This window comes from Triticum urartu, chromosome 2A (genome assembly GCF_056163025.1).
Source record: "Triticum urartu cultivar PI428250 chromosome 2A, HENAU_Tu73, whole genome shotgun sequence".
Taxonomy (NCBI): Eukaryota; Viridiplantae; Streptophyta; class Magnoliopsida; order Poales; family Poaceae; genus Triticum; species Triticum urartu.
In genome coordinates this window covers 103,853,487-103,879,851 of record NC_141874.1, presented here as the reverse complement: position 1 = coordinate 103,879,851, position 26,365 = coordinate 103,853,487, and the positions used below count along the sequence as shown (strand labels likewise).

Sequence of the window (26,365 nt, the reverse complement as noted above, 5' to 3'; positions counted from 1 at the left end):
GGACAGTTATGGGCACTCGACGTCGTGGTATCAGCCGAAGCCTTCGTGACGTCAGCGACTGAGTGGCGCGTGCCGGATTGGACCGTAAGCCTGCTCTTGTATTAAGGGGGCTAGTTCTGCTTCCGGCCACGTTCGCAACGTGCAGGTGTGCTAAGGGCGATGGGCCCAGACCCCTGGGCGCTTAGGTTTAGACTGGCGTGCTGACCTCTCTGTTGGTCTAGGTGGGGCTGCGACGTGTTGATCTTCCAAGGCCGGGCATGACCCAGGAAAGTGTGCCCGGCCAAATGGGATCGAGCGTGTTGGGTTATGTGGTGCACCCCTGCAGGGAAGTTAATCTATTCGAATAGCCGTGATCTTCGGTAACAGGACGACTTGGAGTTGTACCTTGACCTTATGACAACTAGAACCGGATACTTAATAAAACACACCCTTCCAAGTGCCAGATACAATCGGTGATCGCTCTCTCACAGGGCGACGAGGGGAGGATCATCGGTTAGGATTATGCTACGTGATAATACTTGGAGGACTTCAGTCTACTCTCTTCTACATGCTGCAAGACGGAGGCTGCCAGAAGCGTAGTCTTCGAAAGGACTAGCTATCCCCCCTTATTCCGGCTTTCTGCAGTTCAGTCCACATATGATACCCTTATTCCATTTGATACCAATGCATACATATGTAGTATAGCTCCTTGCTTGCGAGTACTTTGGATGAGTACTCACGGTTGCTTTCTCCCTCTTTTCCCCCTATCCCTTCTACCTGGTTGTCGCAACCAGATGTTGGAGCCCAGGAGCCAGACGCCACCTTCGACGACGACTCCTACTACACCGGAGGTGCCTATTACTACGTGATGCCCGCTGACGACGACCAGGAGTAGTTAGGAGGATCCCAGGCAGGAGGCCTGCGCCTCTTTCGATCTGTATCCCAGTTTGTGCTAGCCTTCTTAAGGCAAACTTGTTTATCTTATGTCTGTACTCAGATATTGTTGCTTCCGCTGACTCGTCTATGATCGAGCTCTTGTATTCGAGTCTTCGAGGCCCCTGGCTTGTAATATGATGCTTGTATGACTTATTTTAGTTGTAGAGTTGTGTTGTGATATCTTCCCGTGAGTCCCTGATCTTGATCGTACACGTTTGCGTGTATGTTTAGTGTACGATTAAATCGGGGGCGTCACAAATACTAACGCTGGCAAGGTGGCCTTAATCAACTCCTGTCTTTCATCCCTTCATATGTTCCTTATGGGCTTTTATCTCCTATCGGCTGGCACTCACGCTGGCTTTAACAAACACAGAGGTGCATTTTATTGGAATGCGGCGGATAATAAGCGGAAATATAGACTAGTCAAGTGGCAGCTTATGTGTCGGCCTAAGAACCTTGGGGGGTTAGGCATTATTAATACGTTGGTGATGAACAAATGCTTATTAATTAAGTGGTGGTGGAAAATTATTACTACTGGGGCCGATTCTCTTTGGTACTCTATCATCAAGGCCAAGTATTTCCCTCAATCTAGCCCCTTGTTTTCTTCTGCTAGACGAGGGTCTCAATTCTGGAAGAACCTTGTCAAAGTCAGACCAATTTTTTTGGAGCATGTTAAATTTATCGTGGGTAATGGTAGGTCTGTTCGTTTTTGGCGGGATTGGTGGTGTGGAGATGCTCCTCTGGCTGCTCAGTTCCCGGTTTTGTTTTCTTACTGTCCTAAGCCGGACATCTCCGTCGTGCAGGTGGCGGATAATAATTGGGACCTGGCTTTTCGCCGTTCCCTGTCTCCTGAAGAGTTGGAGGATTGGCAAAGTCTTTCTGCCCTCTTCCCTGTGCTCTCGGAAGCTCCGGACTCTGTTGTTTGGCCTCATTCGTCTTCTGGCAGATTTTTGGTCAAGTCACTTTACTCTAGGCTAATCGGAGGTACCCCCTCGAATAGATTCTCTAATATCTGGAAGTCCAAAGTGCCTCCTAAGATTAAGATATTTCTTTGGCAAGCATTCAGAGGCCGGCTTCCTGCGGCTGACCAAATTCGCAAGCGCAATGGTCCGGGATCGACATTTTGTTCCATTGTGTCCTGGCTAAGTTCGTTTGGAGCTGTGTCAGTTCATGGCTTCAGGTCTCTTGGAATCCCTCGTCCTTCTCTGAGCTTAGGACCCTAGCCAAGGTTCTGGTTGGGGTCACCAAGAGGGTGTTTTGGGTTGGCTTGGGTGCCTTATGTTGGGCTCTTTTGACTATTAGGAACAAATTTACTATTGAACATATCTTTCCATCTAAACCTGCTGACGTTCTTTTCAAATCTTGTATCATGTTGCAGCAGTGGAGATTATTGACTAAAGAAGACGATCGGGATGCCCTGGACGTGCTCATCGCCAAAATTCGGGCTTCGGCATCCTTCTTCTCAGGGCTGGGCCCAAACGGATGATCTTTGCTGCGGTGGTTCCGTCTCTTTGGTGGTAGTCTTCTTTCCCCCTCCGGCCTGCGCGCCGAGTATGGCTGGGTGCTATGTATTGTTCTGAAACTTCTTTCGCCTGCTCCAGGCTTTCGTTCGCTGGATTCGCGGTGTTTCGCTACCTGTTTGGGTTATTCGGGTCTGTGACGCTGCCGTGTGGCTTTATTTATAAAGTCGGGCCAAGGCCTTTTCTCTAAAAAACAAAGGATATGGACTCAGAAGCGCGCGCGTCACAGTGTGAGCTCACGGTCCTGCTCAATGATTGCATCAGACATCGGTCTGGTTGCACTGACCCAGAAGCAACCGATGGGAAGAGATTAGAGGCTGAGATCATCCCAGGAGTCGGAAGCACGCTTGGTCTCAACATCTTGTTATTTATTGTTTTCCGGTCAGATCAGCCCCAACCACAAACCACGGGCCGGGAACCAGAAGCAACGAGTGGTTACCGAGAATCAAGCGTCTATATTTGTAAACTAATGCTGATGACAAATGGTTAAACAACTCCCGGATCATGCTATAATTGAGCATCTGATGCAGCTTATCAGTTTGAATTTTTGTGAATGCTTTATTAGCCCTTTTTTTGGATAAGATCGAGTGGCCGTGCACTGGCAGCAGAACAAGCGTGTGCTGGTCAGTATTGTCCATGAGAATCATAATGGTGATCGCAATCATGCACGCTACTGGCACTTCGAGTAATATGTTGATTGTAAGTTTGTACCGTAGTCCATAGCCATTTGTGCGAGATTCTTTTAGGAGCCATTTTTGTGAAAGAAACGAATAATGGTGCTGATCGCAATCATGCACGCCACGCTGCTACCGTTTTCGGGTAATTTGTTGATTGTACGCCGTTACCAAGCTTGGCATTGTACGACAACTATTCTGCAAGATCCTTTTTCGAGACTATTTTGTACTGAATAGAATAGCAAACGCCATCATGCAAGACACTGTAGGGACATCTAGATCGCTCGTATACGTCCGGACCGCACTATTCATATATGTTTTGATATCCAACGCGATTCTGTATCGGTCCGTTGAGCGGGCCGGACGCGTTTTTTACAAGGAAAGTGGGCTAGGGGTGGAGCTTTGCTGGAATCCGGACAGCAGCCATGCAGGACTCCGATACCCCCGACCCACTGAATCCCCTCTTCACGTCTCATTTTCTTCCAATCCGCCACACCCCTCCTTTGCATCCTCAGCCTCCTCCTTTGTGGCCGTCGATGTAACTCTCAGGCTGGCACACAGACAGTGCCGGACCTCCGCAGCTAGCACCGGCACACCCGCTCGCCTTTTAGGACGGTGTTGTCCATCCAGGACCCGTTCATAGACAGGTACACTCTTCCTCCTCTGTCGATGACGTCCATGGCGGATACCACACCCGACAGTTGTTCGATCAAATGTCATTGAGCTAATTTTTGAACGCCATGTCATTTTTTTAGAGTACGAAGGATGGCAGGGTACTCGAGCATGGAAGATGAGTTATTGTGTGACTAGTAAGCTTGCACGTGCAACGCACGACAATACAATATAAAAAAGATCTCATCCATCTAGTTAGACTTATGAACGAAAAAGAAAAACATCCTACATAAATTTTCAGACGCAAGATTTAACCAAATAATTGCAGAGAAAATATTTTGATAAGGTGTCTGAACCTCTGTAGTTGCAAATTCAATGTACAGACAAACATTTTTTGTTGTAATAAGTGCTTGGTCATCCAAAAATCTAATACACTTTAGATCCTTGTTAATCATCTCAAGCATCAGATAAAGTTATATTCATGTGAAGCAAATTGATTATATAAGAATGTTTTGTTTCGTCGCACAAAAGTACAATATTCCATTCACGAAATCCTTAAATATGAGCGTGCGAGCGCGCGCGCACACAAAAAAATGAAGTATATCCCTATTACATCACAAAAACAAGTATTTTTTGTATTACATCTTAAAGAAAGTACACTCATATTCCATCGCAAACAAGTATATTATTTTTGAAAAGTTGACATGAGCAATGTCATATCTATTGATAGGAGTAGATAGTTTTACAATCGGGTCCATACAGCCAAGCTCCCAAAACCGCAGCCCCGTCATTCTGAACAAATCTAAGAAAAGCATGTTACCTCATTCTCACTAACTCTCTTATCATTCCCTAAAAAAACTAATTCTGATCTTGAATGTGGCGTCACTGATTCCCCTGTAACTTCTGAGGTCTCACGCATGTATAATAACCAGTGAAAAATCTCCTACTCCGCACGACATGTCAATTGTGTTCTCGCAAGAACGGCACCAAATCTGCAAACAAATGACTCCAAATATACTAAATATGCAGAATTTTCCTAATAAAACAATATTTCAGCCAAGTACAAAGGGAAGAAACAACCCCTTTTTAACAAATGCTTGGCAGCTAAATTATTACGAAGAACAATGGAACTTCACATGTTTGTTGAGAATACAGACTTCATATGATACAGTTCAGAAAATGAGTTCCGCCAAAGAATGATAGTTCAGTTCAGAAACATGATTTATTTTTGTTATGTGTGTGTGTGTGTTGTGTAGTGTGGGTCCATTGAAAATCCAGTAGTAAATTAATTCTAAAATGAATCATCTAATGAAAAAAGCATCATAATTAACTATTTAACTGTCCCACTTGTGTATTTCGTGACAAAGAATACCTATTTGCATGAATATGGGATTCTTCAGAATTTCAAATCTAGTTATGACATGGTATGAGCAGCATATGGAGTTCTTAGAGATTGCATTTTCAGTAGAAATACTTATGAACAGACATAATAAGTTCTCGTTTTGTACAAACCAACTCCAACTCCACAGTGGCTATAAATGGTGCTCCATTTAGTAACCTCACCCAAGATAATTGAATAGTGATACTTCCAAGTAGCTTACAAGCGAAACATTGGGTACCAATAATGAATCATATATGGATTCAGATACTCTAAAATAATATATGGAAGTAATTACACATGCTCCTTCAAGCTATCTTTTCTAGATATTGTTTAGCAAATTATTATTCAAAGCATTACAAAGAGTTCTATAAATGATTATAAAACACATGATATGCGTCATTCATACAAGCTGACTATATACTTTAAGCATGTTCAAGGTAAATCTGTCTAGATATGAGTTACATTCATGAATATAAATTAAATCTACTACTTATGCTTATGCACAACACATCAGAAAGATGACAACCACACCTGGATCATGGAAACTTAGGAGCTTCATGGCTTACACAGAGACATGCCATTGCTTGTAGGGTCATTGTTCACGCACATCTGTGACGACCTAATTAAGAGATAAGAAGCCCTCCACCACCGGTGTGCCTCCGTGAGGCCATCGCCACGCACAGCTGCCAAAATGTCCTATATTTAGGAACCGGGGAAGTACTTGACCAAAAAAATTAACATGCTACAACATATCAGAACATAACCATGGAAAAGAGGAACTTAGAAAAAAAATATAAGAGGCAAACTGAAATCAAAGGCCCATCAGAAAATGTAAGAAAGCGGACGACACCGAGTGACTGAAGACTGTAAAAAGGGAGCGACACCGAGGCAAATTGAAATCAAAGGCTCATCAGCAATCATAATTACTTGCCTCCTATGACGCCTCGTCACCCGATCAAGACAACGCTTTCTTCACCTTCGCCTTCAACTTCTGTGGCCTCAACTATTACTCGATCTGAGCAAGGGAACCCACCAGCCTACGATATGTAGCATACACAGATCGATCTAAGCAAAGATATATCATATATGAGGCAACCAAGTTGTCTACACTGGTTTCTTAAGATATTCCTAGAACCTATTAAAATCTGCATGGTCTTTTTGAAAGTTAATTTTGTAGGGATGGCATAAACAGTTTTATGCATAAAGGATGAGAAACATGGGACATACCTTATTTCTTACTAAAATATCCATAGAAATAGTAATGGCCAAATTTACATCCCAGAGACGTGTCCATTGCTAAAACTAAAAAATGTGGTACTTTGAAACATATGTAGCAAGTACAACTACAACTAAGACGAAATTTGCACACACCTGTGTGTATGCACAGTACTATTCATAACTGATTTGCAAACCAAAAATTGATAAATCGCTACTGGAAAGCACTATCCGAAATTATTACATCAGTATACTGCAGGATGTACAAACCGTTAGATCCACTGGATCAATGTAGGCTAGATCTTTCCGGTCACCTACCTTCTTTGGGTGCGGATGAGCTCGATCCAGAGCCGGCCATGGTGAAGTAGAGGCCGGTGGTAGCAGAGAGATCGAGATGGAGAGGTGGCAGTGGTGCTTCCCGTGAGCACTGCGATTGCCCTAGATCGGAAGGGGATATCGGTCGGGAGTCTGGCGGCGCGGTGAACCTCGTACCGTGTGCCCCGGCCCCCCACCTCTTTATATATCGCAGGTCATAGGGGCCCACCAACCATAGAACGGTTGGGCGCCCCCGATCAGGGCGCGAATAGATCAGGGCCCGATGGGCCATCGAGCCCACTCGGTGGAGAGATCAACCTAACATTCTCCCCCTTGATCTCAACTTTTACTTTTAACCTTATACTTTCTAGTTTATTTGTTTCATCACATATTGGTACATAGAACATGTTTCATCATCACAACTTAATTTCCGTTAGAATCATACAGCTACAACATACGTTATGATCAGAAACAAATTCTGTTCCTTTTGGGCCTATCCAGGAATCATAAGGCTTTCCCTTAAACCCATGCCGGCTATGAGTTCTTTGAACACATTGGGTGGTAAGCCTTTCGTTAGCGGATCCGCAAGCATATCCTTTGTCCTTATATGCTCGAGACTTATAGTTTGATCCTGGATTTTATCTTTCACAACATAATACCTTATCTCTATTGTTTTGGCAGCATTACTCGACTTGTTGTTGTGAGCGTAAAATACTGCGGGTTGGTTGTCGCAGTACATCTTTAGTGGCTTGTGAATACAATCTACCACTTTCAAGTCGGGTACAAATTTCTTTAGCCATATCGCCTGCCCCGTGGCTTCGGAGCATGCTATGAATTCTGCATACATCGTGGATGATGCAACTATTGACTGTTTGGAGCTTTTCCACGAAATAGCTCCCCAGCGAGAGTGAAGACGTATCCTGACGTGGATTTTCTATCATCTCTGTCCCCCGCAAAATCTGCGTCTGAATACCCTTTTATCTCTAGGGATTCACTTCTCCTGTATATTAGCATGTAGTCCTTCGTGCCTTGCGCATAACGCAATGCTTTCTTTACCATCTTCCAGTGCTCCATGCCTGGATTCTCTTGATATCTACCGAGTACCCCGGTGATAAAAGCTAAGTCAGGGCGAGTGCACACTTGTGCATACTGTAAGCTGCCAACTGCCGAAGCATATGGTACTGCTTTCATTTGATCGATCTCGTACTGGTTCTTGGGACATTGGAATTTCCCAAAACTATCGCCCTTGACTATAGGAGCAGGTGTGGCTTTACTCGCATGCATGTTATACTTTTTAAGAACCTTTTCTAGCACTCCACTGTTCCTATCTCGCTGAATTCCTATGCCCAAAACATATGATGCTTCACCAAGATCTGTTATGTCAAAATTTGAGGATAAGTATTTCTTTGTTTCTTGTAGTAGACTAACATCACTACTAGCAAGCAGGATATCATCCACATACAAGATTAGGAAAATATATTTCCCATTTTTAAACTTTGCATAAATGCAATTATCCTCAATATTTTCTTTAAATCCAAAACTTTTAATTGTTTGATTAAACTTTAGATACCACTGCCGAGAGGCTTGTCTTAATCCATAAATGGATTTCTTCAGGCGGCATCCCATATTTTCCTTGTCTTCCATGATAAAACCCTTAGGCTGTTTCATGTAGACATTTTCTTTTAAATCACCATTCAGAAATGACGTCTTAACATCCATTTGATGTAATTCTAAATCAAAATGAGCAACTAATGCCATTATGATTCTGAAGGAATCCTTACATGAGACTGGAGAAAATGTCTCATTGTAATCTATCCCTTCTCTTTGTGTAAATCCTTTTGCCACGAGTCGTGCTTTATACTTTTCTATATTCCCTTTAGAGTCATACTTAATTTTGTAGACCCATTTACAGCCTACTGTTTTGGCTCCTTTAGGAATTTCCTCTAAGTCCCAAACATCTTTGGAACTCATCGATTTCATCTCGTCTTCCATTGCCTTCGTCCACATCGATGAATGAGGGCTTCTCATGGCTTCTTCATATGAGGTGGGATCTTTTTCCATATGAACCGTTTCTGTGTTATAAACTTTAAAGTCAGTAGAAATAGCTGGCTTTCTTGGTCTTGTAGACCTTCTTAGGGCCTCATTTTCTGGCACGTTCTGTGCCTCAACTTCTGGCACTTCTTCTAAAATTTGCTGTTGCACCTCCCTTTCATGCTCAACAATGGGTTTAGTCGGCTCCTGACGGACAGGTTCCGGGTCTACCCCCAAGGTTTTCATGGGTGGAGTTGCAACTGGTAGTGAGAAAAATGGCTCCTGAATCATCGGATTAGGTGCATGCACCCTCTTCTCCTCAAGATCAATTTTCCGAGCTACCAAGCTCCCCCTCATCATTTCGTCCTCAAAGAAGACTGCATGTCTCGTTTCTACAAACTTTGTATATCTGTCTGGGCAGTAGAAACGAAAACCTTTTGATCTGTCTGGATAGTCAATGAAGTGGCAACTTACTGTTTTGGGATCTAACTTTGCAATGTTTGGATTAAACATTTTGGCCTCAGCAGGGCACCCCACACCCTGAAGTGTTCACTGGTAGAAAAAGGGCCTATAGTCCCGGTTCGTAAGGGCCTTTAGTCCCGGTTTCGGAACCGGGACTAAAGTGTCGGTACTAATACCTCCCCCCTTTAGTCCCGGTTCAATCCAGAACCGGGACTAAAGGCCCTCCACGTGGGCAGTGCGCAGAGCCCAGTCAGGAGACCCTTTGGTCCCGGTTGGTGGCACCAACCGGGACCAATAGGCATCCACGCGTCAGCACTTCTGTGGCTGGGGTTTTTGTTTTTTTTTGAAAGGGGGGGGGGGGGTTGGGGGTTTTGGGGGGTTAATTTAGGTGTTTCATATATTGTGTTAGCTAGTTATAATTAATAAAGAGAAGTGTCCTCTGTTATGTCCGTGCTTGGTCGACGCTATGTACTATACATACGTATATAGAGAGGACTAGACACGCTAGCTAGCTAGTAAGCAAACGAAGGAAACAGAAGATCGTCATGAACATATATGCATATATACAGAGAGAAGTGATATCGACCACCTCTCCTTCTCCGAGAGATTAGTCGAACAACAAGTTCTCGTATATCTATCTGACACTACCGGCTACACATATACAATAATTATCTCTTACAAATATAATCATACGGACTCAGGGTCCACATAGAATTCTCCGTCTTCAGGGATCACGTGGTCAAGAAAGAATGCCGCCAATTCCTCTTGAATTGCTCGCATGCGAGCTGGTGCTAGGAGTTCATCCCGCTTCCGAAACATCTAATTTGAAGAAGGGGGTCAATACATATATATATATATATATATATATAAATGAATGAAACTCAACACAAATGATGGTAATAAAATAAAATTGTGAATGTTGTTATTTACGTACTTCATATTATTCGTTAGAGTACCCGCCCCGCTCACAGGTCGTGTGGCGGATGGACTCGCAGATGTAGTATCCACAGAAATCATTCCCTTGTTCCTGCCACAACCACTTTACAAGAAATAGAGGTCAATCAAACTTATAAGCAAGAATGCTAAATGGTATTGATGAAACTAGCACTTGAATCACTAGGAGATGCACGGAACATGCTACTATAGTACTTACTTTCGGGTGTCTAAATTCCAGCTCCTTCGGCAGTCCCGGAACTGTTTTGGTGAATTTTCTCCAAACCCTACCGGACAAAGAAAACAATTACTTGATATCAGGAAATGAACAAAATTGCTGATATGGTGGATAATGATCGATTTAACTTACTTCTTGAGGATTTCAGTCATGTCCGCATACTCCTTGGGATCTTTTCGTTTAGAGTCCAAGACGGTTACTACTCCCTGCTCAAGCTTAATCTCTAGGAGAATATAGTGGAAACTGCACACACATGCATAACTCATGAATTACATTACTATAACCTTGACTAATATATAAGGGCAACCGAATACGCACAAGACAGTAACACTCACCTGAAGTTGTAAGGAAAGAGTATTATATCTTTGTTTTGATTTATTACGAACGATCGTAGCGAGCTGGCCTCGGTAGCTGCGGGATGAAGTTTAACCTGAGTTGCATCTATGAGATATGTGTTAATGAACCCAATATCACCGACTTGTCTATTCTTCAATTCGGCGATCTTCAATCTGCATAATATAGTGAGGATGATTATAAATACATGCAATGAAAGAGCTAAGCTATATAGAGAAACTTAATGACAGAAGTAGTACTACTTACAGACAGTAGCAGGCGACCGTTGTTTTATCGAGGTCCAATTGATTGAAAAACTGATAGAACTCCTCAAATGGAACAGGCAACAGATCAATTCCAACGAGGTCATGCTCCTTTTTAACTTTCACATACAAAGTACTCCTCCCCCCAGAGTCTCTGCAGATTTTCAAGTACCAATCATGCAATCTTCGCATCATCGTTGATAGAGATCTTTCATCTTTGACGAGAGGCTTCCCGTACTCGTATCTTTGTATCCGCACCTCCATGGGTTCATAATGTACTTCGTCGGGAAGGTAATCTGCAAGATTGCTATAACCGGGCACCATCCTCGGATCATTATCGACGTTGTGGCTAGGCACCTTGAGCGGGGGGCACGATTGCTTCGCTTGTTCGCCGAGCTGGGCAATTTGTTTCCCAGCTCGTCGTTCTTTCAGCCTTTGATCACTGACAGTACTTCCCGACCACTCCGCTTCGGCAAATTCCTTTCCAATAATGCGGTCATAGTTTCCTTTCGGCGGATCAGACTTCGGTGGTTTTGTCAGGGCAGCCAGAGTGCGCTTCACTTTCACCCGATCTACCTTCTCCTCCGGAGGTGGATGTTTCTTTGCTTTCACCCCTTCAAAGAAGTTCCTCACTTCTTCTCGAGCGATCTCGGTGTTCTCCTCCAGGGTCCTCTCATATGGTAACTTCTCTGGAGTCTTCAGAGAAGGACCGAATCTGTATGTCCTCCCGCCTCTGGTTGTACTGCTAGACGCCGACCGAGCAGATGGAGCGGTTGTCTTCTTTACTTGCTTAAGCGGCGGAGGAGAAGGACTACGACGCGCCGGAGCAGCTGGAGCGGCGGCAGGTCTCTTCCGCCCTTGCTGACGAGGCGGAGAAGGAGGAGGTTGGCTGCTCGGGCGCGTCGGCGCAGGCGGAGAAGGAGGCGGAGTGCCGCCACGCGCCGGAGAAGGAGCCGGCCGAGGGCCCTGATCGTCACTCGCCGGAGGAGGAGGCGGTGGAGGCGTAGTGCCCTGACTCGCCGGAGGAGGAGGAGGAGGAGGCGGTGGCGTCCAGTTCGGAAGGTTGATGAGCTCCTTCCGCCATAGGCATGGAGTCTTCAAAGCAGACCCCAGCCGAGTCTCCCCTTCACCGGTAGGGTGGTCAAGCTGGAGGTCCTCAAATCCCTCCGTTATCTCATCCACCATCACCCTAGCATATCCTTCTGGAATCGGCCGGCAGTGAAAAGTTGTGCTGGGTTCAGTAGGATAAACAGAGCCAACAGCCGCCTTGACCTTCAAATTCATCCATTGCGTCATAAGGTGGCAATTTAGACTCCGTTATAGCATCCACGGGATAGCTGGCAGGAGCCGTCAAGGCATGTCCAGCTGAAGCAGCTCGGTGGAAGCCACGCTGCTTCTGCGCTGAGATGGCGGGGTAGCTTCGGGGGAGGCTTCGGCAGTACGTTTGCTGCGATTTGCTTCTCGTTCCTCTATCGCGTCTACCGTTGCTTGCAGCGCCTGTATTTGGGTCTGCTGCACTTTTTTCCTCCTCTCATGGGATTTGTAACCGCCTGCGTCCGGAAACCCAACCTTCCACGGAATGGAGCCTGGCGTGCCTCGTGTCCGTCCAGGGTGCTCAGGATTCCCGAGGGCCATTGTGAGCTCGTCGTTCTCTCTGTCTGGAAAGAACATCCCTTCCTGCGCTGCTTCGATATACTGCTTAATCTTACTGACTGGTATGTCCATTTGATCGTTCGTCCAAATGCACTTCCCTGTTACAGGGTCCAGTGTTCCGCCAGCCCCGAAGAACCAAGTCCGGCAACGGTCTGGCCAGTTAATTGTCTCTGGTTCGATCCCTTTATGAACCAGATCATTCTCAGTCTTGGACCACTTAGGCCGGGCTACGAGGTAGCCACCTGACCCCGTGCGATGGTGAAGCTTCTTCTTCGCAGCATTTTACATGTTTGTCGCCGACATCTTCTTACTCTTTTCTGATGTCTTGTGGGCCACAAATGCGGGCCAGTGATCTCTGATCTTCTCATATCTGCCCTTGAATTCTGGTGTCTCATTATTTTTGACAAACTTATTCAGCTCTTTCTTCCACCTCCTGAATAGTTCTGCCATCCTCTTCAGAGCAAAAGACTTGATTAATTTCTCTTTAACTGGGTTCTCTGGATTATCCTCAGGCGGTAGGGTGAAATTTGACTTTAGCTCAGTCCAAAGATCATTTTTCTGCATATCATTGACATAAGACACCTCAGGGTCTTCTGTAGCCGGCTTAAACCATTGCTGGATGCTTATCGGGATCTTGTCCCTAACCAGAACCCCGCACTGAGCAACAAATGCGCTCTTTGTCCGGAGGGGTTCAATAGGTTGGCCGTCGGGCGCGATTGCTATGATCTCAAACTTTTCATCCGAGCTCAACTTTTTCTTCGGGCCTCGTCTCTTTACCGAAGTTGTGCTCGATTCGGAGGGCTAGAAAAAAGAACAAAGACTTAATTAATATGTGTACATACCAAAACAATGAATGCATCAATCAGCTAGTCAGCATAGGCTTAACTAATATATATACCTGGCCGGACTCGGTTCGGTCACCGGAGCCGTCATCACGGTCTCCTTCTTGCACCGGCATTGGGTCACCGGAGCCGTCCTCATGTTCTTCTTCTTGCACCGGCATTAGGTCACCGTAGCCAGCTTGTTCACCCTCTCCTTCCAGACCATCGGTTTCGTTGAGAAACAACGAGATGGCATCACTTCCTTCTGCGATTATGTCCCTCAACAACGCTTCTTTTGTTGCTTCGTCTAGGACGGTGTCCATAGTTTCTACAAATATTTACAACATGGCAATTATTATTCAAACATGACAGATGGATATATTAGTACCAAACGTAGAACTAGCTACCTAATCATAGTAAGCTATCGGGAGGGGGTATATATCGACAACGACGATACTACATCTATGTCCCTCGACGACCCTCGTTCCCGATAAAAAAAAGAGGAAGAAGAAGAAAAATAAGAGGAGAAGATCTCCTCTATTCTTTCTTCTCCTCTTTTTTTTCTTCTTCCTCTTCTTTTTTTATCCTCTTCTTCCTCTCATGTTCGATAGGATCGCCGAGGGGTCGGGAGGTTGCCTAGTGTCAAGGGATTGAACAAAACCATGTCTTCATCATTAGGCGAAAGTAACATGTGCATGATGGTACGAAGCTCTTCAAAGTTGTTCTGGAACGGAGTCCCAGATAGGATAATTCGCTTTTTGATACAAAGTTCAGCAAGAGCCTTCCGAATATCGCTATTTGGAAGGCCTTTGCTGAATTCGTACCAAAAGGCAGATTATTCTATCCGGGACTCCATTCCAAAACAACTTTGCAGAACTTCGTACCAACATACCCTGGTTACTTCCGGCTAATGATGAAGGCATGGATTTCTTCAATACTTTGACACTAGGAAACCTCTCTCTACTTCCGGCTAAGAAGAAGAAGAAGAAGAAGAAGAAGAAGAAGAAGAAGAAGAAGAAGAAGAAGAAGAAGAAGAAGAAGAAGAAGAAGAAGAAGAAGAAGAAGAAGAAGAAAAAAAAGAGGAGAAGAAGAAAGGAATAGTGGAGAAAATAGAATATATTCTATTTTCTCTTCTTCTCCACTATTCCTTTCTTCTTCTCCTCTTCTTTTTCTTCTTTTTTCTTCTTCTTATTTATTTATCCTCTTCTTTTCGGTAGAGGAAACCCTAAATAGCTAGCAAGTATCGTGGGTGTGAGATACATGTGGCCTTCGGTGTCAGACACTACATCCACGTCCCACAAGTGACGTGGGCGTCGAAGCCCGCGCCACTTGTGGGATGTGGGTGTAGTGTCCGACACCGACGGTACATGTATCTCACACCGACGATACTTTCTATTTAGGGTTTCTCCTCTACCGCTCCTCGACCTCTCGATGACCCTCGTTCCCGATAAAAAAAAAGAGGAAGAAGAAGAAGAAAAAAGAAGAAAAGAAAGAATAGAGGAGAAGACTTCCTCTTCTTCCTCTCCTCTTCTTCTCCCTCTTCTTCCCCTTCTTCCTCGCCTCTCTCATGAATGTCCGACGTTCTCGACCCCCCCCATGTGTCGAAGAAAAAAAAGAAGAAAAAAAAAGAAGAGAAGAAGAAAGGAATAGAGGAGAAAAGAGAAAATAGAATATATATTCTAATTTTCTCTTCTTCTCCTCTATTCCTTTCTTCTTCTCCTCTTCCTTTTCTTCCTCTCCTCGTCTTCTCCTTCTTCTTCTCCTTCTTTCTCTACTTATTTTCCTTTTCCTTATTTTACTTTTTCCTCTCCACTAACATCATCATATATATGAAAAAATGCATATATGAAAAAAAAACATCATCATATATATCATCAACAGAAAAAAGACATCATCATATCATCAACAGAAAAAAACATCATCAACATCATCATATCATCAAAGGAAAAAAACATCATAAACATCATCATCTTATTTAGTTCTCTCGACCCCTCGTCCCTCTCTCATGTTGTCGGGGAGGGGCTATATCGACCTCTCCGCTCATGTTGAAATTATCGGGGAGGGGGTATATCGACCCCCACCCCCCTCATCATGCATATATAGCTACCACATACATATATACATTGAAAAAAATTATATATATGCAACAAAAACATTAATACACAAATGAACAAAAAAATACATATATGAACAAAAACATGATGTGAAAAAAACATTAATGTAATAAATCTAATAAGAAATTAATCTAATAAAAAACATGCTTTGAGCCGGATGGGCGCGGCGGCTCACAGCGGGGGCTCTGGTGATGGCGACGGCGGGGAAGGCAGGGGCGATGATGGCGACGGCGTCGGCGGGCGGGGGCGGGCCGCGGGAAGGGGCTAGGGCGTGGGGCAGGGGCCGGCGCGGCGACGACGTGGTCGGCGGCAGGGCGGCGCGACGACGGCACCGGAGGCAGGGGCGGCGCGGCGACGGCGTCGGAGGTAGGGGCGGCACGGCGACGGCGTCGGGGGCAGGGGCGGCGCGGCGACGGCGTCGGAGGCAGGGGCGATGATGGCGACGGCGACGAGGAGCAGCGCTGGGGCGTCGGGCACGAACTGACGGTGAAGTTGTAAAATTTTCACAAGTCCAGCTTATATACCAAAAGCATTGGTCCCGGTTGGTGCTACGACCCGGGACTAATGCACCCCTTTAGTCCCGGTTGGTGCCACCAACCGGGACCAAAGGCCAATTTTCGGCAGCCCAAAGGGCGGGAAGCGGCGGCCTTTGGTCCTGGTTGGTGGCACCAACCGGGACTAAAGGGGTGCAATGGTCACGGTTGGTGCCACGAACCGTGACTAATGCCCCCTTTAGTCCCGGTTGGTGCCACCAACCGGGACCAATGCCCTTGTGCTGCCAGCGCCCAAAAGTTTAGTCCCACATCGCTAGCTGAAGGGCACCGGCACTGGTTTATAAGCGCTGTTGTGCCTCCCCATTCGAGCTCCTCTCTAATGCAGGCTTTCGGGCCTAAACTTGCTACTGCCTGTGGGCCTATTGGGCCTCCGCGGGCCTGAATCCTGGCCCATGTAGGGTTTCTAGTCATATTCAGGCCGTGGAGGCCCAGTAGGTGGCATTTTTTTTTGGTTTTTTCTTTTTTGTTTCTACATTTTTGGTTTTTTATTTTTTTATTTCTACTTAAAACTAAATACTTACAGTTTTTTAGTGATTTCTTTTTGCTTTTAGGTCACAAAAATTATAAACTTTCTGTTAGTGCCATTAGTTTTAAATTTTGAATAGTTTAAATTTGAATTTTTAAAAATTTGTGTGAATCACTAGTTTATGAATAACTTTACTATAAAAATAGAAAAAAAAAATTCTTTGCTATTTATTTTTTATTTATACTTACAATTAAATACTTATAGTTTGATTTTAGGTCACAAAAAATATATTCTTTTTGCTATTGAAGAATATTATAGTTTTATTTTAGTTGATCATAACATAATATTTTAATTGATTGTTTTTATTTTCATAAAAGTTTTGTAGTTCATTCTGTTTGCTATTAATTCATTCTTTGAGCTAAATGACTCTGAAATTGGAAAGCATTTCAAAATGAACTCTGAAAAGGTTGAAAGTTGGCATGGTATCATCATTTCACCCACATAGCATGTTCCAAAAAGTAGAGAGGGTTACGACAAAAACTTGATGCACTTCGTGTACAAAATGGACAATCACTTTCGAAGTATCAAAGTTCCGAACCATAAGACATCAAAGTTGGGATGGTATCATAATTTCACCCACATAGCATTTGCTTATTGCGGGAGAAAGTCTTCACTTTTTCTTCGCTTGTGTCATTTGCTTATTGCGCCGTAACCATGGATAATCTTCATTGTTTATCAGGATGCTTGGGTCAGCCTTGACATTGAAGGGAGGAATTTCATGAAACTTTTCATAATCTTCAGACATGTCTGTCTTGCCGTCCACTCCCAGGATGTCCCTTTTTCCTGAAAGAACTATGTGGCGCTTTGGCTCATCGTATGATGTATTCGCTTCCTTATCTTTTCTTTTTCTCGGTTTGGTAGACATGTCCTTCACATAGATAACCTGTGCCACATCATTGGCTAGGACGAACGGTTCGTCAGTGTGCCCAAGATTTTTCAGATCCACTGTTGTCATTCCGTACTGTGGGTCTACCTGTACCCCGCCGCCTAACAGATTGACCCATTTGCACTTAAACAAAGGGACCTTAAAATCAGGTCCGTAGTCAAGTTCCCATATGTCCACTATGTAACCATAATATGTGTCCTTTCCGCTCTCGGTTGCTGCATCAAAGAGGACACCGCTGTTTTGGTTGGTGCTCTTTTGATCTTGGGCGATCGTGTAAAATGTATTCCCATTTATCTCGTATCCTTTGTAAGTCAATACAGTCAAAGATGGTCCCCTGGACAACAAGTACAACTCATCACAAACAGTGTTGTCACCTCTGAGACATGTTTCCAACCAACTGCTGAAAGTCGTGATGTGTTCACATGTAATCCAGTCGTCGCACTGCTCCGGGTGTTTGGAGCGCAGACTGTTCTTGTGTTCATCGACATACGGGGTCACCAAGGTAGAGTTCTGTAGAACTGTGTAGTGTGCTTGAGACCAAGAATATCCGTCCCTGCATATTATTGAGTCTCTTCCAAGAGTGCCTTTTCCAGTCAGTGTCCCCTCATACCGCGATTTAGGGAGACCTATCTTGTTAAGGCCAGGAATGAAGTCAACACAAAACCCGATAACATCCTCTGTTTGATGGCCCATGGAGATGCTTCCTTCTGGCCTAGCACGGTTACGGACATATTTCTTTAGGACTCCCATGAACCTCTCAAAGGGGAACATATTGTGTAGAAATACGGGCCCCAGGATGACAATCTCGTCGACTAGATGAACTAGGATGTGCGTCATGATATTGAAGAAGGATGGTGGGAACACCAGCTCGAAACTGACAAGACATTGCGCCACATCACTCCTTAGCCTTGGTACGATTTCTGGATCGATCACCTTCTGAGAGATTGCATTGAGGAATGCACATAGCTTCACAATGGCTAATCGGACGTTTTCCGGTAGAAGCCCCCTCAATGCAACCGGAAGCAGTTGCGTCATAATCACGTGGCAGTCATGAGACTTTAGGTTCTGAAACTTTTTCTCTGACATATTTATTATTCCCTTTATATTCGACGAGAAGCCAGTCGTGACCTTCATACTGAGCAGGCATTCAAAGAAGATTTCTTTCTCTTCTTTCGTAAGAGCGTAGCTGGCAGGACCTTTATACTGCTTCGAAGGCATGCCATCTTTTTCGTGCAAACGTTGCAGGTCCTCTCGTGCCTCAGGTGTATCTTTTGTCTTCCCATACACGCCCAAGAAGCCTAGCAGGTTCACGCAAAGGTTCTTCGTCACGTGCATCACGTCGATTGAGGAGCGGACCTCTAGGTCTTTCCAGTAGGGTAGGTCCCAAAATATAGATTTCTTCTTCCACATGGGTGCGTGTCCCTCAGCGTCATTCGGAACAGCTAGTCCACCAGGACCCTTTCCAAAGATTACGTAGTGTAAATCATTGACCATAGCAAGCACGTGATCACCGGTGCGCATGGCGGGCTTCTTCCGGTGATCTGCCTCGCCTTTGAAATGCTTGCCTTTCTTTCAACATTGATGGTTGGTCGGAAGAAATCGACGATGGCCCAGGTACACATTCTTCCTGCATTTGTCCAGGTATATACTTTCAGTGTCATCTAAACAGTGCGTGCATGCGTGGTATCCTTTGTTTGTCTGTCCTGAAAGGTTACTGAGAGCGGGCCAATCGTTGATGGTCACGAACAGCAACGCCTTAAGGTTAAATTCCTCCTGTCTGTGCTCATCCCACGTACGTACACCGTTTCTATTCCACAGCTATAAAAGTTCTTCAACTAATGGCCTTAGGTACACATCAATTTCGTTGCCAGGTTGCTTAGGGCCTTGGATGAGAACTGGCATCATAATGAACTTCCGCTTCATGCACATCCAAGGAGGAAGGTTATACATACATAGAGTCACGGGCCAGGTGCTGTGATTGCTGCTCTGCTCCCCGAAAGGATTAATGCCATCCGCGCTTAAAGCAAACCATACATTCCTTGGGTCCTTTGCAAACTCATCCCAGTACTTTCTATCGATTTTTCTCCACTGCGACCCGTCAGCGGGTGCTCTCAACTTCCCATCTTTCTTTCGGTTCTCACTGTGCCATCGCATCAACTTGGCATGCTCTTCGTTTCTGAACAGACGTTTCAACCATGGTATTATAGGAGCATACCACATCACCTTCGCAGCAACCCTCTTCCTGAGGGGCTCACCGTCAACATCACCAGGGTCATCTCGTCTGATCTTATACCGCAACGCACCACATACCGGGCATGCGTTCAGATCCTTGTATGCACCACGGTAGAGGATGCAGTCATTAGGGCATTCATGTATCTTCTCCACCTCCAATCCTAGAGGGCATACGACCTTCTTTGTTGCGTATGTACTGTCGGGCAATTCGTTATGCTTTGGAAGCTTCTTCTTCAATATTTTCAGTAGCTTCTCAAATCCTTTGTCAGCCACAGCATTATCTGCCTTCCACTGCAGCAATTCCAGTCCGGTACCGAGCTTTGTGTTGCCATCTTCACAATTGGGGTATAACCCTTTTTTGTGATCCTCTAACATGCGATCGAACTTCAGCTTCTCCTTTTGACTAATGCATTGCGTCCTTGCATCGACAATGACCCGGCGGAGATCATCATCATCGGGCACATCGTCTGGTTCCTCTTGATCTTCAGCAGCTTCACCCATGGCAGCATCATTGGGCACATCGTCTGGTTCCTCTTGATCTTCACCAGCTCCCCCCGTTGCAGCATCACCGTATTCAGGGGGCACATAGTTGTCATCGTACTCTTCTTCTTCGCCGTCTCCCATCATAACCCCTATTTCTCCGTGCCTCGTCCAAACATTATAGTGTGGCATGAAACCCTTGTAAAGCAGGTGGGAGTGAAGGATTTTCCGGTTAGAGTAAGACCTCGTATTCCCACATTCAGTGCATGGACAACACATAAAACCATTCTGCTTGTTTGCCTCAGCCGCATCGAGAAACTCATGCACGCCCTTAATGTACTCGCGGGTGTGTCTGTCACCGTACATCCATTGCCGGTTCATCTGCGTGCATTATATATAATTAAGTGTCCAAATTAATAGAAGTTCATCATCATCGAGAGGAGAAAGCTTAAGTAGTGTGGCTCGGGCATTCCATCGAACACCTCATGTGCATAGGAGGTGAGCTAGAGCACCACAAAGCCCTCTCCCCCTCGGCCAGAAAAAACAGAGCACTGTGCTCTGCTCTTGCGCGAGGGGGTATATATAGGCACCTCATTGGTCCCGGTTGATGACATGAACCGGGACTAAAGGGAAGCCTTTGGTCCCGGTTCAAGCCACCAACCGGGACCAATGGTGGTGGGCCAGGAGCGAGGCCCATTGGTCCCGGTTCGTCCCACCAACCGGGACCAAAAGGTCCAGACGAACCGGGACCAATGGCCCACGTGGCCCGGCCGGCCCCTGGGCTCACGAACCGGGACCAATGCCCACATTGGTCCCGGTTCTAGACTGAACCGGGACTAATGGGCTGAGCCGGCCTGGACCATAGCCCTGTTTTCTACTAGTGGTTGTAGGGAGGGTACCCTTCCTGTCCATAGCTCGTACGGTGTTTTGGGCACCGACTTGCTTGGTACTCTATTGAGAATGTGAATGGCAGTTTTAAGCGCCTCCATCCATAATCCCAATGGCAAGTTGGAATAACTCATCATGCTGTGCACCATATCCATAAGTGTACGATTGCGCCTTTCAGCTACTCCATTTTGCTGAGGTTCACCCGGCATTGAATACTGGGCAACTATGCCAGTCTCCTGTAAGAACTTTGCAAAAGGTCCAGGGACTTGGCCATATGGAGTGTGTTGACCGTAGTACTCTCCCCCACGGTCGGACCTTACTATCTTTATTCTTTTATCATGCTAATTTTCAACTTCAGCTTTGAATATTTTAAATTTATCCAATGCTTCAGATCTTTCTTTGATTGGATAAATATAACCATAGCGAGAGTAATCATCTGTGAATGTTATGAACGAGTCATATCCATCCACATTTTTCACCGGAAATGGTCCACAAATGTCGGTGTGGATGATTTCTAGTGTGCTTGAGCTATGGATTGCACCTTTTTTGATTTGTTTTATATACTTTCCTTTAATGCAATCTACACGTTGTTCTAAGTTTGAGAATTCTAACTGTGTAAGAATTTCACTTTTGACTAATCTTTCTATTCTCCCCTTCGAAATATGGCCCAAGCGACAGTGCCATAATTTCGATGAGTCGAATGTTCTCTTTCTTTTCTTTTGTTCTTTATTCGACGCAGAAACATGTTCATTCACATTGCATACAGAATGCACTTTTTCACGAAGTGATAACAGATAAAGCTCATCATGTAGTAAAGCATTACCAACATAAGCATTATTATACCAGATGGCACACTTGCCATGTCCAAAATAACACTCATAATTTTCTTTGTCCAAACATGAAACGCTAATTAAGTTTCTATTACATGAAGGAACATAAAGAACATCTCTAAGTAGAAGCTTGAATCCATCAGCTAACTCCAAGGAGATGTCGCCGACAGCTTCAACTTCTGCTTTTATTCCATTGGCTACTTCAATGCCTCCTTCTCTTCTTAGCGTAGTCCGGGTCGAATGGAATCCCTATAAACAATTTGCAACATGAACAGTTGCCCCTGAGTCAATCCACCAAGTATATTTCGAAAACTGTGTGTACAAGGATTCATTTACTAAGGAAACAATGTTGTTACCTTGCTTTGCCATTAAGGACTTCAGCCAAACAGGGCAGTCTTTCTTGTAATGCCCGGTCTGCTTACAGTGGAGACAAGTGTCTTTGTCCACTGGGAAAGATTGTTGCTGACGCTGATACTGATAGGGAGCTTTTCCTTGTGGCTTTGAAGGAGAACTTTTGTTGTTTTGATTGTAGTTCTTTTTCTTATGATCCTTCACATAGTTGAGTGTTCCACCATGTGAAGCTTTTAGTCTGTCCTCTTCTTGGACACACATAGCAATTGTCTTTTCTATGTCCCATGTTCCAGGTGACATATTATAATTCACAACAAAAGTTTCAAACTCCTTTGGTAGTGAAGCCATGACAAGGTGGAGCAGGAGCTTTGGTTTGATCTCCAGATCCTCGTCCATAGGCTTTAACTTTGCTGCCATATTGCTCATCCTCAGGATGTGCTCTCTTATTCCACCACATGTGTATTGTTCTGTCACAAGTTGTTTTAACACCTGGGTGGCATATATCTTTGAAGAGCCAGTGAACTGGCTCTTTATCTTTGTCAGCAACTCAGCTGCTGAAGTGCACTCTGCAATGGAGCCCACAATGGTGCTCTCAATGGTATTCTTTATAAAGGCCATGCATTTTTTATTTGCATTGACCCACTTTTGGTTGGCTATGATGTAGGACATCTCCAAAGGAGCATAATCCCCTTTCCTTTTAGCCCATGCAGCATCATCCTCAGTAGTCTCTCTTACTGGCTCTGTAGGTCTGACCGGTTGTGGTTCATCTAGAACCCAGTCCAGATCAGCACAAACAAATGCCAGTTCAACTTTCTTCCTCCACTCAGTGTGGTTGTCACCTCTGAGTGTCGGAACTTCTTTTAAGCAACTCATCAAGTGAAAGCCTCCTGAAATCACAATTTAAGTGACATCAATATAACAATCATATGCATTAATCTAACGTTGGTCAAATTAAACATATAATTGTCTATGCAATTAAATCTATATTACCGTTGGCAAAATATTAGAAATAAATGCACCTTTAAATTTCAATAATAAAACATGATCATGTTATTAAACAACGTTGGTCATAAAAAATAACATAATCATATTCATTTTAATAATCACTTTAACATGCTCTTAAAAACTTAATACTATATAAACTTTTATTTTCTGTGTAAAAGAGCATTAATTATGTATTTACGCAGCGGAAAAACATGAATAAAAATTCACGAACTTTTTACTTTTTACGGAAACTTTTCTATGACCGAATAAAAATCATGAACTTTTTTAGTTCTACAGAAACTTTTACTTTATAAAATACATGAACTTTTCTTTTTCTGGAAATTTTCTATTCTTTAAAAAACAGAAAATAGCAGTAGCACAGCGCCGGCCTGCTCGCGCACTGTGCGCACCTGTCCTGGCCAAAAACGGCCCAGCGCGCGCGGTGGCGCCCGCAGCTGGCGGCCTCGGCCCAGCCTGGACTGCTGCCAGTCCTTCCCTCTCGGCCCAATAGGCCCGCGGAGGGCTTAGGTTTTCAACCGGGACCGTCGAACGGGATCGGACGATCGCCCGTGCTTCTCTGTCGAACAAAACGAGCCAGCGCCCGCGGGAGGGGGAAACCCTAGTCATTTTCTTCTCCTCCCCCACGCCGCTCTCTGCATCTCTTGCACCATTCCTTTCTCTCTCAGCGGTGAGGCAGAGAAGATCTGCAGCGCTCCGGCCGGCCGCCCCGGCCGCCGGCGACGGCGGCGAGAGCCACCGTGCCGCGCGCGCCTCTCCCTTTCTTTTTTTTCTTTTCCCCCTTTTCTTGCTCCTGTGGCAGAGAGAGAGAGAGCGACGCGGCTGGGCCTCCTCTGCTCCCCTGTAGCCGGGTTGGGGCTCCGTCGGCGACGGCGTGCAGCCACCGCACCGCGCGAGAGCCACCTTCCCTTTTCCCCTTCCATTCCATGAGAGAGAGAAAAAACAGAGAGGCTACCCCTTTTTCTTTTCAGCGAGAGGAAGAGCGCGGCCAGATCGCGTCGTGGCTATCCTCCTCGTCGGTCGCGCGTCCTCCCTAGCGGTGAGCGCGCCGCCGCCGAGGGATTTGGCCGCGGTGCTAACCCCCTGCTTTTTTGTGTGTGTCTTTCTCCTTTCTTTTTCGCGAGCAATTGCTAGCTCCGGTGGTTCTTCGTCCCCGCACCTCGGCTTGCCGATGCGTGTGGGGATCGAGAGGAACAGGCGCGGCCGTGCGGTGGCGCTCTTTGCCGGTGAGGCCCAAGGCCAAAATCCGGTGGTTTACTTTGCCCTGTCTAGGGTTCTTGGGGGTAGGGATCTCCTTTTCTTTTCTGTTTTATCTTTTTACCGAAAAACATCTAACCAAGATGGCCTGATACCATGGTTAGATCCACTGGATCGATGTAGGCTAGATCTTTCTGGTCACCTACCTTCCTTGGGTGCGGATGAGCTCGATCCAGAGCCGGCCATGGTGAAGTAGAGGCCGGTGGTAGCAGAGAGATCGAGATGGAGAGGTGGCAGTGGTGCTTCCCGTGAGCACTGCGATTGCCCTAGATCGGAAGGGGATATCGGTGGGGAGTCTGGCGGCGCGGTGAACCTCGTACGTGCGCCCCGGCCCCCACCTCTTTATATATCGCAGGTCACAGGGGCCCACCAACCATAGAACGGCTGGGCGCCCTCGATCAGGGCACGAATAGATCAGGGCCCGATGGGCCGTTGAGCCCGCTCGGTGGAGAGATCAACCTAACACAAACCACTTATAAGCTGCATTAAACTGAGACTGGAGAAAATTTTGTAGTGGAAATGGCACTACACTATTCAGTTGACTCAAAAGAAAATCATAATGAGGATGTGTGCACCTAGAACATTGCTCATCAACCAATTGAGCAGACTCTATATGGCTTTTAGTGGAAATCCCACCTTTTTTCTTCAGAAAATACATACCCAAAGAACAGAAGAATTCAACAAGTTTGGCATATGAAAGCAACCATCTATTCATCCATAAATGTTTTCTTGGAACGGCCCGCCATCACGGCTGCATTTGCCAATAAATGTCAGAGGTGCATGCTAATTGATAGTCAATCAAAGCAATTCCAGAGCAGAGCTCGAACTTACAGTAAGCAGAGGTCGATGATTATAGGCTGAGTTCAAAAGTTGTACTGTTCTCATAAAAAATAATACTGTAACAGGCAGGTCCGTGAGGAAGAATGTCCAAAAAAACTGTTAAAAATGATTCTGAGCCTGAATAGTACATGAACATATGCCCAAAATGTAGTTCACCTCTTTGCAATGGTTACAAAAGAAATAAAGCTCAGTAGTTTTTCTTCTAGAACTCCAGTTCCTATGGATCAATCAAGTAAATGAACACCACTCAACAAAGCATATGCACTCGTGTTCATTGTCACTGAAAAATAAAAAAAGGAAAAGTGAGATAGTACTTAGTGTGGCGGCAGGTGTCCAGAAAAGAGCAATCTGCTAGATTTGTATCAGTATGTAGAGCAATAATAAGGCGAAAGTGAACTTGCTCCAAATGAAAGAAAAAGTTGGACCTAATTATCATTAATAGCTAAAAATATCTACTGAAACCAAACTGATAATTAGGTCAGCAATGTATGAAGAAAATTTTACATAAAGACCTTAAATAGAAAGTGAACTGTTTCAAGCATAGTATGAAGAAAATTTTACATAAAGACCTTAAATAGAAAAAAAAAACCAAACTGGTATTATATTTGCATCTCTGAACTGAATAAACATTTAACAACTATATTATTTTTCAGTTCAAAGACATGTGTTAGATAATGTCCATCAGTAGTCAGAACAGGTCACTAAGAACACCTCAATTTTGCACCATCGAGAAGCATACAGAGATCTTCTTGTCCAGGAAGCTCGTCCTCGTGCACCATCACTTCCTCACTTGGCAGAACAAATTAATCCAGCAAGTTAGTGATCCTAAAAGATTAGCACCACAATCTTTGAGGCAATAACACAAGCACCTGGTGCAGCGGAGAGTGTTGTGCGCGTGGGTCGCCTGCTCGTGGAGGTGTCGAAAAGCCAACGGGGAGCGCGCCAGTTCTGTGTGGTGGCAGCGGGGAGGTCCGGCGAGGAGAGCAGGGAGGGAGGCGATGAGGCCCGGCGATGTCGGCATCTGGGAGGTTGTTGGCGA

At 45.1% G+C, this 26,365-nt stretch overlaps 1 protein-coding gene across 1 annotated transcript; it reads right to left on the bottom strand.

Annotated features, from left to right (window-relative positions):
* Nucleotides 1-21,885: 21,885 nt before the first annotated feature.
* LOC147984112 (uncharacterized) lies at nucleotides 21,886-24,786 on the bottom strand. The gene is made up of 3 exons (XM_087539681.1): nucleotides 24,633-24,786; nucleotides 22,233-23,114; nucleotides 21,886-22,125 (listed from the first exon to the last, which is right to left on the bottom strand). The coding sequence occupies exons 1-3, from the start codon at nucleotides 24,670-24,672 to the stop codon at nucleotides 22,079-22,081; spliced, it is 969 nt and encodes a 322-aa protein (XP_087395807.1). The 5' UTR covers nucleotides 24,673-24,786; the 3' UTR covers nucleotides 21,886-22,078.
* Between the last annotated feature and the right edge of the window lie 1,579 nt (nucleotides 24,787-26,365).